This window comes from Lygodium microphyllum, chromosome 5 (assembly GCF_053477565.2).
Source record: "Lygodium microphyllum isolate KBCC chromosome 5, Lygodium_microphyllum_v1.1.10, whole genome shotgun sequence".
Lineage (NCBI taxonomy): Eukaryota > Viridiplantae > Streptophyta > Polypodiopsida > Schizaeales > Lygodiaceae > Lygodium > Lygodium microphyllum.
This window is the reverse complement of record NC_141139.1, coordinates 144,073,999-144,094,289: the sequence shown is the minus strand read 5'-3', so window position 1 is coordinate 144,094,289 and position 20,291 is coordinate 144,073,999. Positions and strand designations below refer to the sequence as shown.

Here is a 20,291-nt window from a genome sequence, read left to right as displayed (position 1 = left end):
CCTACACTATTGAACATGATTCAGAATTTGACTGAATTCTAGAGCATTGATACCAGAAACATTATTCACTTAACAAGCATTCAGTGTGAGTGGTGTATGAGTATGCCTGCACAGCACACCAGAGATACAGTTCTGTAGCAGCCTAGCAAGATTAGGGATACTGAAATGGGATGGGGGACATCCCCCCTGCCCATCCCCAACAGCCAGGGGTGTCTCAACCTTTTTCCAAGCTGTTCAAAATGTAGTCATCTTTGTTTGTTCACACACACACAAAATCGGCATACTCTTGTATGAAGTCATACCAAATCAGCACGCATTCCACACAGTTTTTCTACAATGGAAGATAATCTTCCATGTATGTGTGCACTTACATGCATATGTTTTTTGGTAGTACACATCCACCCACTACATGGCATGCATACATTTGGTAACTATGAAATTTAAAATGTTATTTATGTATACCGTCCCCTCCCCCGTCTCCGTCCCCCACTTTTGGCCATCCCCCGTCCCTGTCCCCATTCCCATCCCCCACCCCGCAACAAATGTTACTTTTTTATACCATCATCTCTCTTCAATGAGCTTCAAAAACACATGCTTTCATGAGTTTCACTGTGTGCAACTTTCCAGTTATTGGTCAGATTAGTAAGAAGTTTCCAAGCCAATAAAAAATTAGTCTGCATCCATTCAAAATTGTACCCCAGAAATGTACCAAGACAATATACAGACATTGCATTACAGAGATACTTCAAATGAGAATACATATTAACATTACTAGCTTGAGGTGCAAGCAGTGCTGAGCCTGAGGGTGATCTAAATTGTAATGAATCTCCAGATGAGCCACAAACAGCAATGATCTTAGTGACATTGTCTGATTGACCATGTGCTGACAGGCACAGGGCTTTTCTTTCACTCAGGTCAAATCTGATTAGTACAACCATCCAACACTGCATTACTTCCATGATACAGTGCAAGCTCTATTTACAAAAAGAGAAATAATATGAAGATTGAAGGATACCTTCAATACACATTAAAGCTCTACCCAGAATTGTTGGCCTTCACAAGGAGAACTCCAAAGTACTGAGGTTTGATTTCCTTAATGAGACGGTATGCCAGGATTCTGAAGAAGCTGGAACATGCCTTGACATGGGTCTGCAAAAAATCATGCAGACAGGCAACCAGGGCTTTCTTAGTGGATGTTAAGCTCTTCCAGCAGCGAAAAAAGAAGTGATCCTTTGGAGTCACTTCTATTCCTGCAGGCTGAAGATAGGCCCTAGCAGCCTGCTTAAGCAACCTGTCTTTCAACTTCACCTGCGAAATGTCACACCAGCCAGTTTCATTCAAATTTGAAGACCCTTGCTTCATAGAAGAAACTGCTATTAAGTCCCGCAAGCTTGTATACTGAAGCTTAATTGATTTCAGCTCGCCAAGCTCGGCCAAATTTGGAAGGTCCTGATTTGGTAGGCTATCAACCCAGTGAGCCTCAGCAGAAAGGCCAGGCAGTATTTTGAGGGGCTGCACCCCTATATTCATTTGGATGGTCATTTCAACTGCAAACACATAAAGCCACACAAAGCACGATTAGAATCTTCAATTCAGTGGTAATATGTGGTAATATGCACTGTAAATGTTCAAAGTCACCTAAAGCACAAAATGAAAGCTGTCGAAAACTCCTTGAGACAATCCAAACATGGGCGAGGAATTTGCAAAGCAAAACGCACCTTGCTTAAGCCCATATATACAGCATTTGCTCAATTCTTGTAGTAACATTTGATTGTATGATAGCTTAAGTTTGTATTCTCTCCTGCAGAGAAAGGATGACACGTGAAGGGTATCTAAGGACCTTTGAGGAAGCTATCTATCTCAGGTCTGTGAACCTTCACAAACAAATTCACACAACGTCGGTTCCATTGGGCGTATTCTAAGACCAACAGACAATTGAGCTACAAAGGGAGTCTAAAAAAACCAAGGAAACAGGCTATATAAATCAGAAAAGCGGGAGTTCAGATGACAAGAGGCAGGATTCAGCATGTTGCGGCAAATTCAGATGCTGCCTCAAAAGCCCAGGAAACAGAGAGCAGACAATAGATGGCACTGTTAAAGGGCACCGCCAGGATGGTGGAATTGCAACTATGGAACTTGTTCAGGCAAAATGTGCCGTATTAACAACACCACCACAATATTACAAACGCAAATGCACAGTAGGGGAAGGAGTAAGGATCGAGCACATGAGAAAAAGGTCAATGCTCATGAAACGGCAAATCTAGACAGTTCACTTAGCCTAGGTCAAGGATTCGGCTGATACTGTGAGGTGTTATTAAGTAAGCACACAGAGAATCAGCCTAGGTTATATGATGCGGCTGATAGACGCAATAATTGGCCTGTGTCGGTAACAAGAAGTTCTGGACAAACTTACGCTTTGGGAATTATGACAACATCATGGATGTCAGCAGCCCGCTGCCCCCAACCGCACCTAGATAGATATGCGGTGCCTCCCCAGCAGAAGCTCATGATGTTGAACTCTGTAGGAAGAGACAAGGGAAAAGAGCCCCTTTTCCCACATGAGGAAATGCAGAAAACATCTTGTGGATGCTGTAAGGTGTCATGAAGGAAGCACATAGAGAATTATCCTATGTTTGATGACGAACCTGAATAATTAGGCCTAGGAGGCTGATGGTGCAGGATGCTACAAGTGAAGAGATCACGCAAACAGAGCAGTCCTCTGCGGTTTCTTTTTTAGAAGAAAAACTGAGAACACAAGAAGAGGATGGGATTACCTGTAGATGAGCAGACCTTCTTTTAAGTCCTGCAAGAGAACTGCTAGAGGGACCAAGCTTCGACCAGAAACGCCTGCGAGAGCCGGAAGAGGGAGGCCATGAAAGCCGCCTTCCGAAGAAGGCCTTCTCTGACGGTTAGGGATTCGCTGCACAGAACAGAGGAAGGACAACAACAACAAGCGAGCTTGCTCTGCTAGGGTTTCCTGAGACGTAGCAGAAGACTCAAAGAGAGGGAGAGAGGACGTAAGGAAGTAGACCGCACTCACGAATTATTCTGAAATTGTTTGTGTTGGCTATTTTTTTTTAAATAATTGATTTTTGTGCCCGCCAATTTTTCTCCTTTTTAACATTATTTTATAAGGTCCTTTTTCCTGGTCCTGGAAAATTGGAAATTGGATCCCGTTCCACGTGGACGACGTTGACCACATTAATCAAGCGGGACACGTCGCTCATAATTGAACTTTTAATATTGTTTAAGTATTTTCAAATCCTGCAAATTCGGTAATGATTGGACCTAAATATAGTGTGTGTGGATACTAAATATGCATTTGCTTTATTTTACATTTAATGCATGCCAAATATCTTCCTTTATGTGTGTTCACGCGTGGATTCACGCAAAACAAAAAAGCCTTGACCTTTTAGGCTTTCACGAATTGATAGGTTTTCTTTAACATTTTGTTGGTTTTCTGCCCACATTATAACTTAAAAATGACCTTAAATTTGAAAGGTTTTCTTTTACGAAATAGCATAAAGTTGTGCTAGGCACTCCGTGCTCCTCAGGACTATCTCCCATGGGGTCTTTATGACCTCGAGGAGATGGGATCAACAATGGACTATGCACCTCGGTCATGCTCCTCGATCCCAGCCGTTGATCCCCTAGGAAGTAAACCCATAAAGCACAGTAATCCCAACCAACTAAGTAAACCCAACACATCGAAAAGAGCGGATTTTCGGGAGTTACACCATGATTTCAAGGATAGTAAACCCAGCCAAGCTAGTAAACCCAACTAGCAGGTGACCTCGAGCTTTATGGAACGATTGTTATTCCATGTGAAATAACTGCATGGAATCCACAGAACCCTATCAGGCTGTCAGGTCGCATCTAAAATTTCATGGGCCCACATTGCCATTGAATGGTGTTGGCAGAGCTGGGGTGTCCCTTTCAAAACCGTTGATTCTAACCGTGACCAAAAGTAAACCCAACATTTATAGTAAACCCAAAAAACAAAGTAAACCCGGTTTGCAAAGTGTGCAAATTCGATCGAGGACTGTGAGCGCCTTTTTTGCTCTCGGTGTAACCAGTAAAAATACCCTGCAGGCAAGGCATGCTGAGGGAACGACTCATGTTAAGATACAAGACCCATACTACAACAACACATTTGCCCGAGAAGTGGAAATCTCTGCATTTCTCCAACGATGGCCTCCACATCAAGGTGCATTTCACTCTATCTCTTCCACTCACACTCATAATATATGTAGTGTGATATTGTGATAGCATATTGGTGATATGTGCTTGTTCAGTCAATGGCAATGGATTCTAGAGAGCGATGATGATATTGGTGACGATGATACCAATGAGGATAAATTTCATCTCCAATATTCGAAGATGGAGTTTGCGAAGTGCATGTATCAAGAGAAGTAGATTGCTTCACGTTGCTATACGTTAAAATCCATGCATAGCATAAGTAGCATATAAGATTCTAAAGTATTAAGCATCGATAAGTCTTCACCTAGGACAATATTGTTATGGTTCGCAAGGTTACCCTAAGGGTTATGCACATAGACGGTACATGCATGGGAAAGATTATATGAAATTTACATCGATGGTACACAAATTGATCTTGCCTTAAAGCATATCCTATGAAGGTTTTGCATAAAATAACAGTCAAGGAGTTATCTTGTGTTGCCATACCATGAGTTGATTACAACTTTCACAATAATTTAGGGATTATTTTGTATTGGAAGATAGTCTTGCATCGTTACAAATTTGTCTCGCATTCTTTGCCTTAGGAGAAAGGAAGATAAAGGCAAGTTAAATATTTTGCATGGTATTGCTCTTTGATCCTAAGGGGGAGAGCAAATATGCGATGGAAAGGTTATTACGACTATTCTTGCAATGTTGGAAATGAATACCATTGTTTTTGTTGGATTGATCAAACAATGTCCTAAATGCTTTTACATTCAACTAATTGTTGAAATATTGACTGGATTCCAAGTGCTCGTAATTGATTGTAAATTCATGGCAGGGGGTCTGTGATGACAAGTTGCCATGGGAATAAAGGAATGTTTTCTTGGAAGATGATATTAGGCTAATTGCCTTGATTGTGCTTGATTCTTAACTGGATTAATTAAGGAAAGGATATTTTACGTGGGTGGATCATCTCCGGTCACACATTGTGCCTCAACCTAAGAGGGCATTGCTCGATTTAGGGGCCGAAGGTCGAGTGGTAAAAAGGCCAACCACGGAAATTGTGTCTCACTCCTAGGCCGCTAGGGGTCAGGTGGAGCTCTGGACATCCCTTGCCTAGTCTGAAACAGAGTTGAAGACTATCGTGAGCCTAGTGTCTCTAGCGTCGCAAGATCCTATTCTAGATAAAGGATGGAATTTGTGGTGCCATGTGATTTGGATCAGTTACTTCTGCAGGGTAAAAGGGATACATAATTTCTCATGTATGGGTAGGAGACAAAGATTAACTTGAAGATAAGTTAAGGAACTTGTTTGCCAAAAGGACTGCTTGCTCTGTTTTCGTGTTTGTGCCATAAATTACGCAAACAAACCCTCTTCCCTAAAAGGTTTAATTAATGAAGCTGATTTTAAATGTTCCACATAATTTTGATAGGATCTAATTAGATAAATAAAGAATGTCTATTAAGGGAAGTGGGTGGACGGAACCCTTGACGGGGGTCCGCCGACCTACGCCAGGGTGGTCCCAGAAAACTGGGAGGCTTCTCATAAGGTTTTACCAACATTCGCCGACCCTTAGGAATTGTTAGGTTAGAACCTGATTCATGCCATTTTAGGGGACCGGAATGGGACTATGCTCTACGAGCATAGAGGTTGAGCGGTGCATCCCTCTCGTTTCCCATTCTCTTTGAACCAAGTGTGGCATGGGCCTACTTCGTCTTGGGTATCTTTACGTAAAGTAGGATGTCCAAGACCCGCCAACACTAGAATGCTATCAGGAGACCTTGACCACTAGGGACCCAAATTTCACGTCGATCATAGTGGATTCTGGCCGTGAACGTTCCGTTGTGAGACGGACTCGAGAAACCCTCGGTGACAAACCTCGTAACTTTCCATGGGAGTGTCGAGCAGTGTCACTTAGATTTTTCTCTCGATGGACCACTAAAAACATGCCTGGACATCCGGTAGACGGACACGTTACAATTGGTATCAGAGAAAAACTTCGTAATGGTGTGTGATTGATTAATGTATGGTTCGTAGACATATCCTAAACAGAATAACCTAAGTGTATGACTTGATTGTCATGCACCTTCTACACCCACGAATACGGACATGCAAGAGAAGAAATTCCTTCTCAAGTAAATTAAGGCACCCAAGTTTGGTGGAGAAGGGATGGACGTCGCAGTGGAGGCGGAGATATGGATTGAGTCAATGAATGACTATTTATCTACTATGGGAACTGCTTCTGCCAATCAAGTAATGATAGCCAAACTTAAGCTCGTTGGCCAGGCTCGGATATGGTGGAAGCAGTGGTGCAAAGATCGAGGTGTTTCTGAAGCCGCTATTACTCGGGCTTAGCTGAAAGATGCTATACGCAAATGTTACCTTCCATCAACCTACGAGACTTTGAGGATGAATGAATTCTTCAAGGTAAAACAGCTTGAATTAACCTTGGAACCCTGCAGAATCCACCTGTTAGCTTCTATTTTAAACTAGATGGTAGGAAAATTCAAAGCCAAGCTGAGGATACTGTTACCAACGGAAAGTGTGTGGCTCCACATATTTTAGAAATTGTAGAGTCTCCCTAAAAATCCCAACACCACAAGTTGTAATATCCAACACCTATTATTTTTTGGATTTTTTTGGCCAATAGAATATTGTCGCTTACAAACTTGCAATACTTAAAAATTATGGTATTTATGCAAAATCATACACTTGTTATACACTTTCCACATCGACACATTTACATATGCATGTAAACTTTACAAAGACGTAAGTAAAGCCATAACTAAATATCGTATGCGAACAACCCTTAATGGTTTAAAACTTAAGGTTTTTAAGGTAGAACTAGTTTAGTTCTTGTTTCATTGTTTCATTTCGCACTTTCTCTCTTCATCTCTTTATATTCACCACATCCCTCCTATCTGCTACGATGGATGCTCGCGCACACTTTGATGAGTGGATCCATGATACTATCTTTGCCAACTGGGGTGAGATATTCCAAGTTTTCTCCAAGAACTTCAACCTTGAAATCATGCTGTCATCACTGAATCCCCCCCTTCAGGTTTTGGAAGACTTTGTGAGCACCATTGCTACATGTACATACTCCATCGAGGGATTGGGTGCCTTTGGAACAGCTCATGGTATTTCAAGCAGGGAAGAATTACCAAAAAGTGGTGAATAGGTGTCTGGCCCATGTGGATCCTTCACACAGAGTATGCATTGTTCCCATGGGAAGTGCACCAGGTACATCACCTTTGGATCTCTTAGAGTGTGATTGCGCATTGGCAATTTACCTCCTTGCATTGGATACACCCCTAGAGGAGGAGAGGGATGAAGATACAACTCCACGAGTTGTTTCTATCACACACATGGGAGAAGAACCAATTGAAGAGCTCATAAATGTTGAAGAGGAACATTGAGTGGTGGCAAAGCAAGGGTTGGCTCTCATGGGGCCATCTTCTTCAGAACAGCAACAAGTTGACAAACCCAACCTTGCCTCCTTGACACCCATTGAAGTAGATGGTGTACAATACTCCTATGGATCCTAGTTTAAGGTCGATCCTAGTGGGTTCGACCGTGAACGTTCCATTGCAAGGTGGACTTGAGAAACCCTAGGTGACAAACCCCATAACATTCCATGGGAGTGCCGAGCGGTGTTGCTTAGATTGGACCACTAAAAACGTGTCTGGACAGCTGATAGGCGGGCATGTTACAATTAGATGGATGTATGCACTAAGCACAAGCTAAGCTATGAACAAAAACAAACTTCACACAACAAAGCTAAGGTTTGGATTTCTTGATGATTATAACTCTTCATAATATGGATCATTGGGTTTTACTAATAAGAGATAAAGACTAATTAGGCACTTGAAAAGTCAAATACATGAAACTTTTTTGAGCTTTTGATGACAAGCATAGCCCCATAGGCTCTTTCATATAAGTAGATACATAATTTTCATATAAAATTGAGATCCTCTAAATTTGTCAATTACATGTGCAGTTGCAATAATGTTTAATCAAGAGGTCAACTTATATAAGCTTCCATAGTAGTCTCTTTTGAACTCAAGATGCTCGAATTTGAACTTAATCAATGACTTTGATGGATCAAGTCATTTATTTGTTGCAAACAATGACCTAATAAAGATATCGGTAAATCACATAATTAGATGGATGTATGCACTAAGCACAAGCTAAGTTATGAACAAGAAGAAACTTCACACAATAGAGATTAAGAGATTGAGACTAAATAGGCAATTACTTGGGACCTTTTAGCAAAGCAATGCATTACTTGGTCTCTCCTTGTGATAACATATATGGATACTTAATACGTAAAAGCCTAAAAAATACTAGAATCTTAATACCTAAAAGCCATTCTCTAATATGTTTATCTTTCACTTTGCTTTCCAAAATCTTGAATGTGCCCTTAATTCCAACCAACTAGTTTAGAATCCAATCATGGTGGCCACAATCAATCAATCATGGTGACCACAATCAATCAACCCTAAATCCTTCAAACAAGACACAATTGAAAGTCCAATTATCATGATTTTTACCCATCAAGACACCACTTCAAAGTTCAATCAATCATGTTTTTATCAAACAAGATACTAGTAAAAGTCCAATTATCATGGTTTTACCCATCAAGACACCACTTCAAAGTTCAATCAATCATGTTTAAACCCTAAACAAGACACTAGATCAAATCCAACCAAACATGTCATGTGAATTATCATGGTTTTACCCCACGAAGACACTAGATCAAATCCAACCAATCATGTCTTTATGGATCAATTGTTGAGAGAACTAAACAATTTGGTACCTTTCATTTTATACTACAATCTGATACTCATAACTCGTAAGAAGTCTTCACATTAATTTAAAGTTTTCATTACTTTAGATTTTCTAAACTAATGTTCTATCACTTCAAGGAACATACCCAAGCAAGCTTGCACAAATAGAATGTGATCACTAAGTTTACAAAACATGACTATGCATTATAGACTATCTTTTCAACCAAACATGTGCTTAAGACCAATGTTACATGAGCTTCTACTCAACTACCAGAGGTACTATGTATACCATGAAACAAGATAGTATCCACAGAGAGTCCACTACCCACAATGTCTACTACCACTCCAACACAGTAACAGTCCACTTGCGAAGGTCTTCCCCTTGGTCAATTGCATGTACTTGGCATCAAACCATCTTCTCCTAGAAGAACTACAAGAGGCAACCTGCAATCATTAGAAATGCCCAAAAAACCAAAACCCATTTTTGCTTAACTTGAAAATTTCTTACCCAATACTTTGGTAGCTTTCCAATCACCCCACCCTCGATGATGCTTCTCATATAAGCCATCATGTAGAACCTGCAGTCCACTATATTTTTTTGTTGAGGCCCCTAGTTATAGAAAAACACAAGAAGAAGGTTAGATGGCCTTTAACCCTAATTCCTAAACCATGAGCGACCCTTATGCGATGTTCATAAAGTACAATCTTTATGTGCACAAGATTCATTTGATCCACTTTTGGCAACATGTTGGCAATTTCGCATTTGTGCAATGCCTAGACAATGCATACATAGCCCTAGAACACATACACATGAGTGATCAAAAAACAATATGTGGAACAACATCACAATCCACACATGCATATGGGGTTGGGCGGGTTCAGTGTACCTGTATACGAGGAGCAAGCATTCCATGGGATCAGTGCACCCCAATGAATCGAGGTATAAGATTGCACCTCAATCATTAGGCAATTTCTCGACCCTTTTGAGTCTAGGGTTATAGACAATGAACATGCTCCAATGATACCTGCAACAAAACAAGAATGCATGTCACACCATCAAGATCAAGTGGAAGTCCCTTGCAAATAACAATTTGGTCGCATGCCATACAAACCTCAAAACCACTGGAAAGAAAACAAAAGTGGCTCTCGTAGGATTGGTGCCGTCAAAGTAATTCTTCAATGCCATGGTGTCATGATCCTCGATCATGGATAAGTATTGATACCACAAACTATTGACAAAGCACATGTCATGTGTGTGTTGTCTCGAAAGCACATGCTCCATCCATCTAGAACTAAAACTGTCGTTAGTAATGTGAACTATGATATTACCCTAAACCCTCAACACCACATATTGCATAATGTACTACTCAGAGACTACTCACATGGAAAATAGATTCATGGTGCATGTTGATGCCTCTTTGGGGCGAAGCAAGGCATCAATCAAGGCCTTGTCAACATCAATATGCAGCCTCAACCATGATGCCACAAGCTCGGTGTGCACACAACTTTCCAACCTGAAATGCAAATCCTCCATTCTTCTTTCACATAGAATCGACATACACAATGAAAAGCATACCAAGTGATATGGACATACCTTGATGCTGCATTTTTATGGCCCCTTGTCTTGAGATAGGATACCCATTCTCCGTAACATTTATCTTGCCATTGCCAATCATATACACACCATGTGATGTGGGGCTAATAATCCCATGAGGGGAGGAGAAGGTGATGGGGGTGGGTGCATGTGATCTAGGTGAGAGAAGAAGGGACGTTAATAGCTTCATCCTATCAACCTGCAATCCCAATGTTTAGGGGCAATATAAGTTAGTAGTCCACTATCCAAGTCTCACAAGACACATATTTCTCAAAATTCTCCACAAGCATCAACAATAAACACTAACCTGGGGAGCCATGTCCCCACCTACCACTAGTGGCAGGGCCACGCTGCAGCAAACCATCTAGCTCCATTCGGAGGTTCTGCTCCTTTACTTCTGACTCATGGTGATGGTCAACAACATCACCCTCACCACAGGCGGCCCCATCAACATCACCATCCGCCAATCCCTCAGGCTCTCTAGTGTGGAGCCGTCTCTAGGCCACACCCAAGTTATTTTTAAACACGCGTTAAAATAAATGTGAGATAATTAAACCAAAATATTGCACTGCTCATAAGAGAATAAAGATTAGATACTCACATGCTTATCATATCCCTTGGTAATACGTTTTTGTGTGCGCTGGATGCGATGCTCTTTCTTTGAACTGTACTGGCCTATGACCCTTCTCACAAAAGCAGCTATGAACTCCTCTTGTGTCATGGTACGCTCCTCCTCCTTTAGCAAGTCCTATAAGTGTCTTGCTCTTGCATATTTCCCTCTCTCACACTTCTTGTGGGCTAGCTCTAGTTTTCTCTCCAAGTTTCCAAAACGAGTCTCAGCATGGCAAAGCTATGCATCAACAACAACATGAGTGTGTGCGGTACCAATAGGGCGATCAGTCTTTCACTGAGGAATATCTATATGGATGCCATGCTCATCCCTCAAGTGGACAACCATGTTGACCCTCATCTTTATGTTCACATGTCTCTTAGGGAAAATGATGTTAGCATGGCACTATCGAACTTGAGAGCCATCAGGGAGAGTGATCTCCACATACGGTGCTTGACCCTAAGAAGACCTTAAGCAAGCACATGCATAGTGAGTGGCCACCACATCACAATTCCAAAATCTTAGAGAGAACCATAATGCCATCGAATACAAAGCATGGTATTGCAAAACTCTTACCGATGAGTGATTCTTGAGGATGGCACCATCATTATACGGCGGGGGTGCAACACGCTTGTCGTGGCTTTCACAGCTAGACTGAGAAGATAATGTCACCTACAAAAAACAATTGGAAGCACCCCTCATGAAATCATTACAAATCAATACAATCCATTGAAAGTAGAAACCAAAAGATAAATGAAACTTAGATTCCTCTTTGATTGTGTGTGTGGAGGGTCCCGTTGGGGCCGAGCCTGTGAGGATTGACCCCTTGTGCATGGTGCCATAGCCAAGTGCCTATCAACCCTGAACCTGAACAAATGTCACAATTCATGTTACACAAGATAAGCAAACGATCAACCCTAAAACCCCAACAAAACCAAAGACCAAGCACAAAAGAAGAGAGGAATCAATGCTAGATCCCAATAAACCATTATCATAAACAAGAATCATAATCCATGACACACTCATGTTCGACTGCTTTACCATCCACATAGAAGGCATACTTTCAATTCTAGGTTTAATTCTAGGTCCTAGGCAAATACAATTTCAAGAGAAAAATGTAAAAGCTACACAACTTATAGTCATCTTGTGTGCTATTTAAACAAACATTGCTTATATACCTTCTATAGCTTTCCCACCTCTTTCTACAAATTACTTTTCTTGTTGAAATGCTACATTCTTTAAGTTGTTTATCCTATAGCAACAACTCATAAAGATAGCAATATCTCACCCAAAGAGTTTTGAATTTGCAAAAAAGAAAAACTTTGTACTTTGAACCATAACATAGACTGTGATTCTTTGAACCAAAACATACATGATTGATTTAAATAACTTGATTAGTTGAAATAGATTCCATTGAATGCCTCAAAACATAGGTGAATTATAAATGAACTTGATGTAGTAAATCAAATAAATGTTCTTCCAAACAAAAACATAATGCCTCAAGATTGTATAGTTGATGCATTGCACCAAGTCATGATGCTAGGTGAATGACTCTTTATGTTTTACACAATCTAGGTTCAAAAATTTTATGAAAGTAATAGTTAAAAGGGAAACTTGATCCATATCATCAAGTTGGTTATAAATCCTTATGAGAATTTGGACTTCTTAGCACAAGTCATCAATATTACAAGAAATGTGTTATGTTTCACTATGATCTTGATGTAATGTATCATGTTAGAACAACCCAATTTACCATTTTCCAGGGAAATTTCATATAGGTGCAACATGTTTTTAAGTAACTTTTTAGATAGGGAATCAAAAATGTATCATGATAATATGAAAGTTTACCATTTTTATGGAGGGAAAGGGTATTCTTCTACCAACACATACACCACATATACATCACACACACATACTACTCTACATAAGTGGCAATTTAGATACATTTTACATATCACATCATTTGGACACTACTCTAATTTTCACTTTCCCTCTTAATTTTCTAAATACATACATCATACATGGACACTACTCTATAAGGAAATCCCATGCTAGTCCAATGTTCTTGTACACCGGATTTCCACTTTCTCTCTTAATTTTCTAAATACTTACATCATACATGAACACTACTCTATAAGGAAATTCCATGCTAGTCCAATGGCAATGAAAAGTACGATAAAAAGGCTCAGTGAAGATAAGTAAAACACATGATCAACAACCTCTGCTACCTATGAGCTACATGATCAATATTGGAATCTTCATGAAGGACGACAAAGAATATGGCCCCCTGATTCGCAGACTGTATTGTCGCGACTCGCCTATAGTCTCTGCCTTCACCGTTTAGTGGTGCTCGACGATCGTCCTAGGCACTGGGCAATTTGTAGGAGCATGTGACCTTGGGCAGTTTGCCAAGAGGAGCGTGTGACCTTGAGCAGTTTGCAGGAGCGTGTGACCTCGCGTAGTTTGCAGGAGCATATGCATGACGAGCCTCAAGCTTGGACGATGGACACAAGTTGAAGCCTCGAGCCACAGGGCAGTCCTAAGGGGGGGCCGATGGATACCCTACGACTGATGAGTGAGGAGGTTAGTCCTGAGGGGGGGCGGAGATGGTTTACCAAGTTTGCGAAGTAGCGGTCCTAAGGGGGGGCGGAGCGATTGGGCAGAGATGGGGCGAGAGGAAATGATGGAGCCTCCTCGAGGAGTCTTGACCTCAACTCCAATTCGCACATTGTATAGGCAGTTCGTCACTTCAATGGCGAGAATAACGAAGCGTTGACTAGCCAATCATGGTCACTTAAGGCACATCCAGAATCGCAGTGGGAGTGGGGTCCATGAATGTCCATCGTCCTGCGGCCGTTTTCCAGGCACCCAAGTTTAAATTTTGGCGTTGGGTTTTCAATTGCTCTATGGGTTTACTTCTTGGGGGATCATGGTCGAGATCGAGGAGCATGACCAAGGTGCATGTCCACCGTTGATCCCATCTCCCCAGGGTCATAAAGACCCCTTGGGAGATAGTCCTAAGGCTCCGTGCTTAGATTCTCTTGGCATGTTCTCTCGGTACTTCGCACCAAGGTTTGAAAGTATGTTTCATATTGTAAGAAGGTTCATATGAGGTTGATATAAGAAACATAGTCTGAACGTCTAAAGGTTTGACAACTTAGACTAGTAAAATGTTGAATGGACGATAGTGTAATATATGGGGATGTGGCACTCACTAATGTATATGGAGTAAATCAAGCCTAAATTGTATCTCCAACTCAACCTTATGACAATTTCTCAAAGACAAACACATTTAATGTGGTGATTTCTAGTCACATTGAGTCTATCATAGCATGCATATTATCCTCACACACTGAGCCAATAACATCACATAAATTTGACAACTGGCCATAAACTATATTGAGAGTTTCTTCTTCTTCTTCTTCTCTCTCTCTCTCTCTCTCTCTCTCTCTCTCTCTCTCTCTCTCTCTCTCTCTCTCTCTCTCTCTCTCTCTCTCTCTCTCTCTCTCTCTCTCTCTCTCTCACACACACACACACACACACACACACATTAATAACATATTCACATAATTATATATGTATAATACGTTGATTAAAATAATAATATATTAATTAATATGATAGATTATAGTTATATATTAACATATAATCATAACACATAATACATACATATATATTAATATATTTATAAATTATTATATATGTATATGTTAACTATATTTTATTAACAATTACTTAACATATTAATAGTTATTAATTAATAGTAATCAAGCATATAAATGTATTGATAGCTATAATCAATAGATATATTATTTTGTGTGTGTGTGTGTAAGTGTATATAATTAATTATTTAATTTATATGATAAATTATTGATAATTATACATAATAATTAAGTGTTAATATGTAATATATATATTAATTATACATGCATATTGATTATAGGTTAACTACAATTTACATAATAATAATCAATAGCTAATTACTAATATGTAATCAATGTGTATGTGGGTGTGGATGTATAAATCACACACACACACACACACACGCACGCACGCACGCACGCACGCACATGCACACGCACAGGCACACACACACGCACATGCACACGCACACTCACTCACTCACTCACTCACTCACTCACTCTCACATTCTCTCTCTCTCTCTCTCTCTCTCTCTCTCTCTCTCTCTCTCTCTCTCTCTCTCTCTCTCTCTCTCTCTCTCTCTCTCTCTCTCTCTCTCTCTCTCGTTAAGACTTCAAGCTCAGCTCTAGTATCTTTAGGTTGTGTGTACCCAACACTTAGCTTGTCCAACTGTACTACATGCGGACATTAAATAAGCCAGTGACTTTAGACTTAATCTGTACTTTGTGTGAATGGTCTTACAGACCTTAGTCTGTTGTATTCACTTCAATTAGATGAGTTAGTGATATAATGAAAAAAAGAGAAGAGAGCAAGTAGCTCCTCTTTGTTGGTTCAAATCTCTGTCTCTCTCTTTCAACATGGTATCAAAGCCATGAATGGGCTCTGTGGTGGATAACATTAGTGAAGCAGACTTGGAACTTGAAGATTCAAGGTTCTTGACAAGAGGGGCTGCTGACTACCATTGCTCCTGTTGAAGGTATGCATTGTATCATTTGGTTTGTCATTGCTCAAGAGGTTGTTTGTGACTTGTCTGGAGCATTGTGGAGGCTTTAGTGAGAACTCAAGACTAAGCATTGGTCATCATTTCATTGTGGAGCTACTGCTATGATCATCATACTAGTTTGCGTATTTGTGCCTGATGTTGAGGGAGTCACCTTGGCTGCCAACAAACTCAACAAACACTTACTAGGCTATATATTGCTTGGAAATGCTTCTTTTGAAGGTCCTTTGATGTCTTGATATGCTATTTCTTGGTCTGGAGATGATATATGAGCTGGAACAACTAGTTACAAGTTTGGAATTGCAGACTGTCTACTATATACAGACAACATACAGCATGTATGTATCTCTGACATGAGCTTGGAGCTCTCTAACATACCTAGAAGCATAATTGGAGCATAGATATATGCAAGGAGGATGGGGATTTGATTTTATGCCTTGGAGATGGAATTTTTTGCTAAAATACTCAGATCTGGAAATTTTTCACAGGCTGAAAGCTGTCATTTACTGTGGACAGCAAGCATGAAGCAATACATGACATTAGAAGGCTTCTGTCATTTGTATAACCTGGCATATGTCTTCTAAATGTCTGGTGGATTAAGAAGAGTATTGGAGGCTACTAAATGTTGAAGGTTGAAGTTGGAAACAAATGCATTGACATCTACTTGGTTGGTTACAAATAGTAAATGCATTATATGATATTGTTTCTTGAAGACAGAGTTTATGGATGCCGGTATGGTCATGTATTGATCCCTACACACAGTAGCAAAAGTATGACGTGATTTGAGGACATTCTTGAGCTAAAATACACCTCGGTTGTCAATGTCTTGATTGTCTGCAACCAGTGAGTAGATTTGTAACACTTGTACTTGATGTATATGCATCAATTTGTGCCCGTATGATCATGTATGGACTTCTACATGTACCAGCAGATGTCTGGGAATTTTTGGAGCATGTATGACATGTATAAACTTCTATTTTGACTATGAATTAGCTATTGGTTATTGACAATCTGCAAATTTCAGACTGCATGTTTGCTTGATTGCGCAGTAAGGTTGCATGAGACAGTGTTAAAGCACCTACATGGTCTATGTGTTGACTGATGTACCTACGGGTTATGCCACATGTTTGTGGATGGAATTGAGATGTTAAGGGGCTGAAATACTCTAGTTTCAACAATGAAATTGTTGTAGAAAACTGTCATAAATAGTCAAAGACTGCAATTAGTCAGTCAGACTTATTGGCTTCTTGCAGGAAGTCAGGCAATGACTAGATATTGTCTGGTATATATGGCAAATGCAGATAGGACCAGCAACATAACCTAGATAGTGGGGGAAAAGCTTAATAGTAACAATTATGCCATATGTATCTCGAATGCTATGGTGATGTAGATCATGAACTGTAAGTCACCAGAAGATGCATGGAACATTTTGATAAGATATTATGGCACATCTACAAGTGCTAAGAAGATACAATTAAAGTAGAAATTTAACAACATGGATAGGAAAGGCAGATCTATATAGGATTATGTCATAGAGATTAAGACCATTGCAGATCAGCTGGCATCCATTAGCACACAGGTTACAGATGAAGACACATGGTTGCAGTGACATTAAATGGTTTGGGGCCTGAATATAAGGCATTCGATACCTCCATATCTGTGTGGGCTGCAATGTCAGATTTTAATGAGCTAGTTGCATTATTCATTCATGAGGAAGTTAAATTGGGTTTGGCTACAGGTTCTCGCAGCTCCAAGAATAAGGATGCTATCTTTTATTTGAATCAATGCGGTCGTGGCAGAGGTTATGGTTCTGGTAGAGGAGACTAGCAAAATGTCTCGTATGGCAATAATAATTAGTAGGGTTCAAATGCATGAGGAGGTGGAAATTTCAGAGGCATGGGGAGATCTAGCCCTAGAGGAAGAGGCTCATGGTAGCAGCAACACCCATCTGGCAATCCTAATAAGGATAAGGATTGTCACCATTGTGGAAAGTATGGTCATATTGCCAAGGACTGCTAGAAGAAGCATGGCAATCAAAGAGGGAAACAACATGGACATTTTGCATCGTCCAGTCAGAGGAAAAAAATGCATTTGGGGATAGATTGTTCACCATGACATATGTGAAAGACAGGGATGCTTGGAAGTCTCATGGGAATGTAGTTTGAATAATTAATTCGAGAGCATCAAATCATATGACACCTCATGGTGATTGGTTTACAGATATGGTGCTTGAGAAGAGTGGTTATGTATACATAGGGGATGACACGCAGCATAGAATAGAACATAAAGGAAAAGTACCTTTGGTAATCCATGATGGCAGGAAGAAGAACTTACATGATGTACTGCATGTCCCGTCAATTACTAAAAATCTATTGTTTGTGGGTCAGATGATTGAGTCGAATTTGCAGGTCCGATTTAACAAGCATGGATGATTCATTGAGGAGTTTGGTAATGGCTGCAAATTGATTGCTCACGGTCATAGGAATGACAGGATGTTTACTCTTGATGCCACTTTTCCACATTTGAAATCAGCAATGTTTGCCCATGGCTCTAGCGGCACAGTTAGAGACTTGGAAATATGGCATAAGAGAGTGGGACATGTTAATCTTCAGTGGCTGCAAATGATGCTGAAGAAACAGCTTGTGATAGGTTTACCCAAGTTTCAGTATATAGATATTGGTCATGTCTGCAATGCTTGCCAGTTTGGTAAACAGTCAAGGTTGCCATTTGCCATTTGTCAGGCATGTAAGAAATAGTACGTGACCATTGTAGTTAGTTCATTCTGATGTGTGGGAGCTAGCCCATAATGCATCTATGGGAGGCTCCAGGTAGCATGTGACATTTATTGATGATTATAGTCACTATACTTGGGTTTATATCTTGAAAACAAAGGACGATGTGTTTGTTGTTTTTCAGCAGCTTAAAAAGCAAGTTGAAAAGGAATTTGATTGTTACATCTCTTGCTTGAGATTTGACAACAATGGGGAGTATGTGTGAAATGAGTTTGATAGTTTTTTGGCTGCAAATGGCATATGTAGGTAGCTTACCTTACATTCCTCACCAGAATGGGTAGCTGAATGGAAGAACAAGGTATCGATGGAAGCTGCTTGGGCAATGATGAATGAGAAGAGTATGCTGCTCTATTATTGGGATGAGGCTGTTATGATAGCCATGTATGTCTTGAACAGGACTCCCACTATAGGTATTCATGAGATGGCACCATTTGAGAAACTATATGGCTACAAGCCTAATGCTAGTCACATGAAAGTATTTGGTTGTCTTGCTTATGTGCACATACCTGATGAGAAAAGTAAAAAGCTGGATCCGAAAGCACATAAGTGTGTCTTTATTGGATATTTGCATGAGAAGAAGGCATATAAATGCTATGGTCCCTCTACTCGAGATACATTAGTGAGTAGAGATGTCATCTTTGATGAGATGGCCTCTTGATATGCATCACCGGCTGTGCAGTGCCATCAGATATGCTTTCTACACATGTATCTACAATTGATTCACAGCAGAGTATTGCTTTGACAGGTTCTAGCAGTCTAGACGGTATCTTCATGGTCAGGAAGATTACAGAGCTCTGGCTCACCGTCCACTGACACTAGTATGTCAGTGAGGGGGAGATATAATGTGATGGACAACAAAGGAAAAGAAAAAGTTTCTGATGATGCATCTGGTGTGATGACACCTAGTTGTTCATGTTATGACTCAGCTGACAGTTTAGACAGTGAGCTTGGTATTCCAATAGTATATACGCTTGGCACTAGGCAAAGCAGGTAAATTCAGCCTCATGAGAGAGGGGAATCGAGTAGTGCACCATAGCTTAGACGATGGCAGAGAATCAGGCACCCTGTGGATAGGCTGAACTACAATGGTTTTTCTGTGAAGCATTTTGCTTATATGACAAATGTGATAGAGGTCAAAGAGCCTGCTACATTTGCTGAAGTAGTGATGGATAAAAATTAGTGTACAATTATGGATGAGGAGATAGATGCTTTGGCTGAAAATAGTACTTGGGATCTTGTGCCACTACCAGAAGGAAAGAAGACCATTGACTGCAAATGGGTCTACAAGATTAAATACAAGTTGAATGATAGTGTAGAGAGGTACAAAGCCAACGTAGTCGCAAAGGGATATGCCCATCAATATGGGTTAGACTATGAGGAAACATTCAGCCATGTTGCCAAGATGGAAACCATAAGAACAATGATCGCATTGGCTATTGCTAAAGGCTAGAAATTGCAGCAGATGGATGTGAAGAATGCTTTCCTCAATGGTGACTTGGAAGACGATGTTTATATGGATTTGTCCGAAGGGTATGCACACCCTAATTTTTAACATTATGTATGTAAGCTGAAAAAAGCATTGTATGGGATGAAGCAGGCTTCGAGAGCCGAGCATGCAAGGATCAGTAATTACTTGCAAAGTTTGGGATTTACTGTTGGCAGGGCTGATCACAATCTGTTT

The 20,291-nt window shown here is 40.3% G+C and overlaps 1 protein-coding gene across 1 annotated transcript; it reads right to left on the bottom strand.

Moving 5' to 3' along the window:
• Window positions 1-706: 706 nt before the first annotated feature.
• LOC148036490 (uncharacterized) lies at window positions 707-2,756 on the bottom strand. Its single transcript, XM_087678481.1, has 3 exons — window positions 1,719-2,756; window positions 1,309-1,547; window positions 707-1,149 (listed from the first exon to the last, which is right to left on the bottom strand). Exons 1-3 carry the CDS (start codon window positions 1,765-1,767, stop codon window positions 1,036-1,038), a joined length of 402 nt encoding a protein of 133 aa, XP_087534607.1. The 5' UTR covers window positions 1,768-2,756; the 3' UTR covers window positions 707-1,035.
• Between the last annotated feature and the right edge of the window lie 17,535 nt (window positions 2,757-20,291).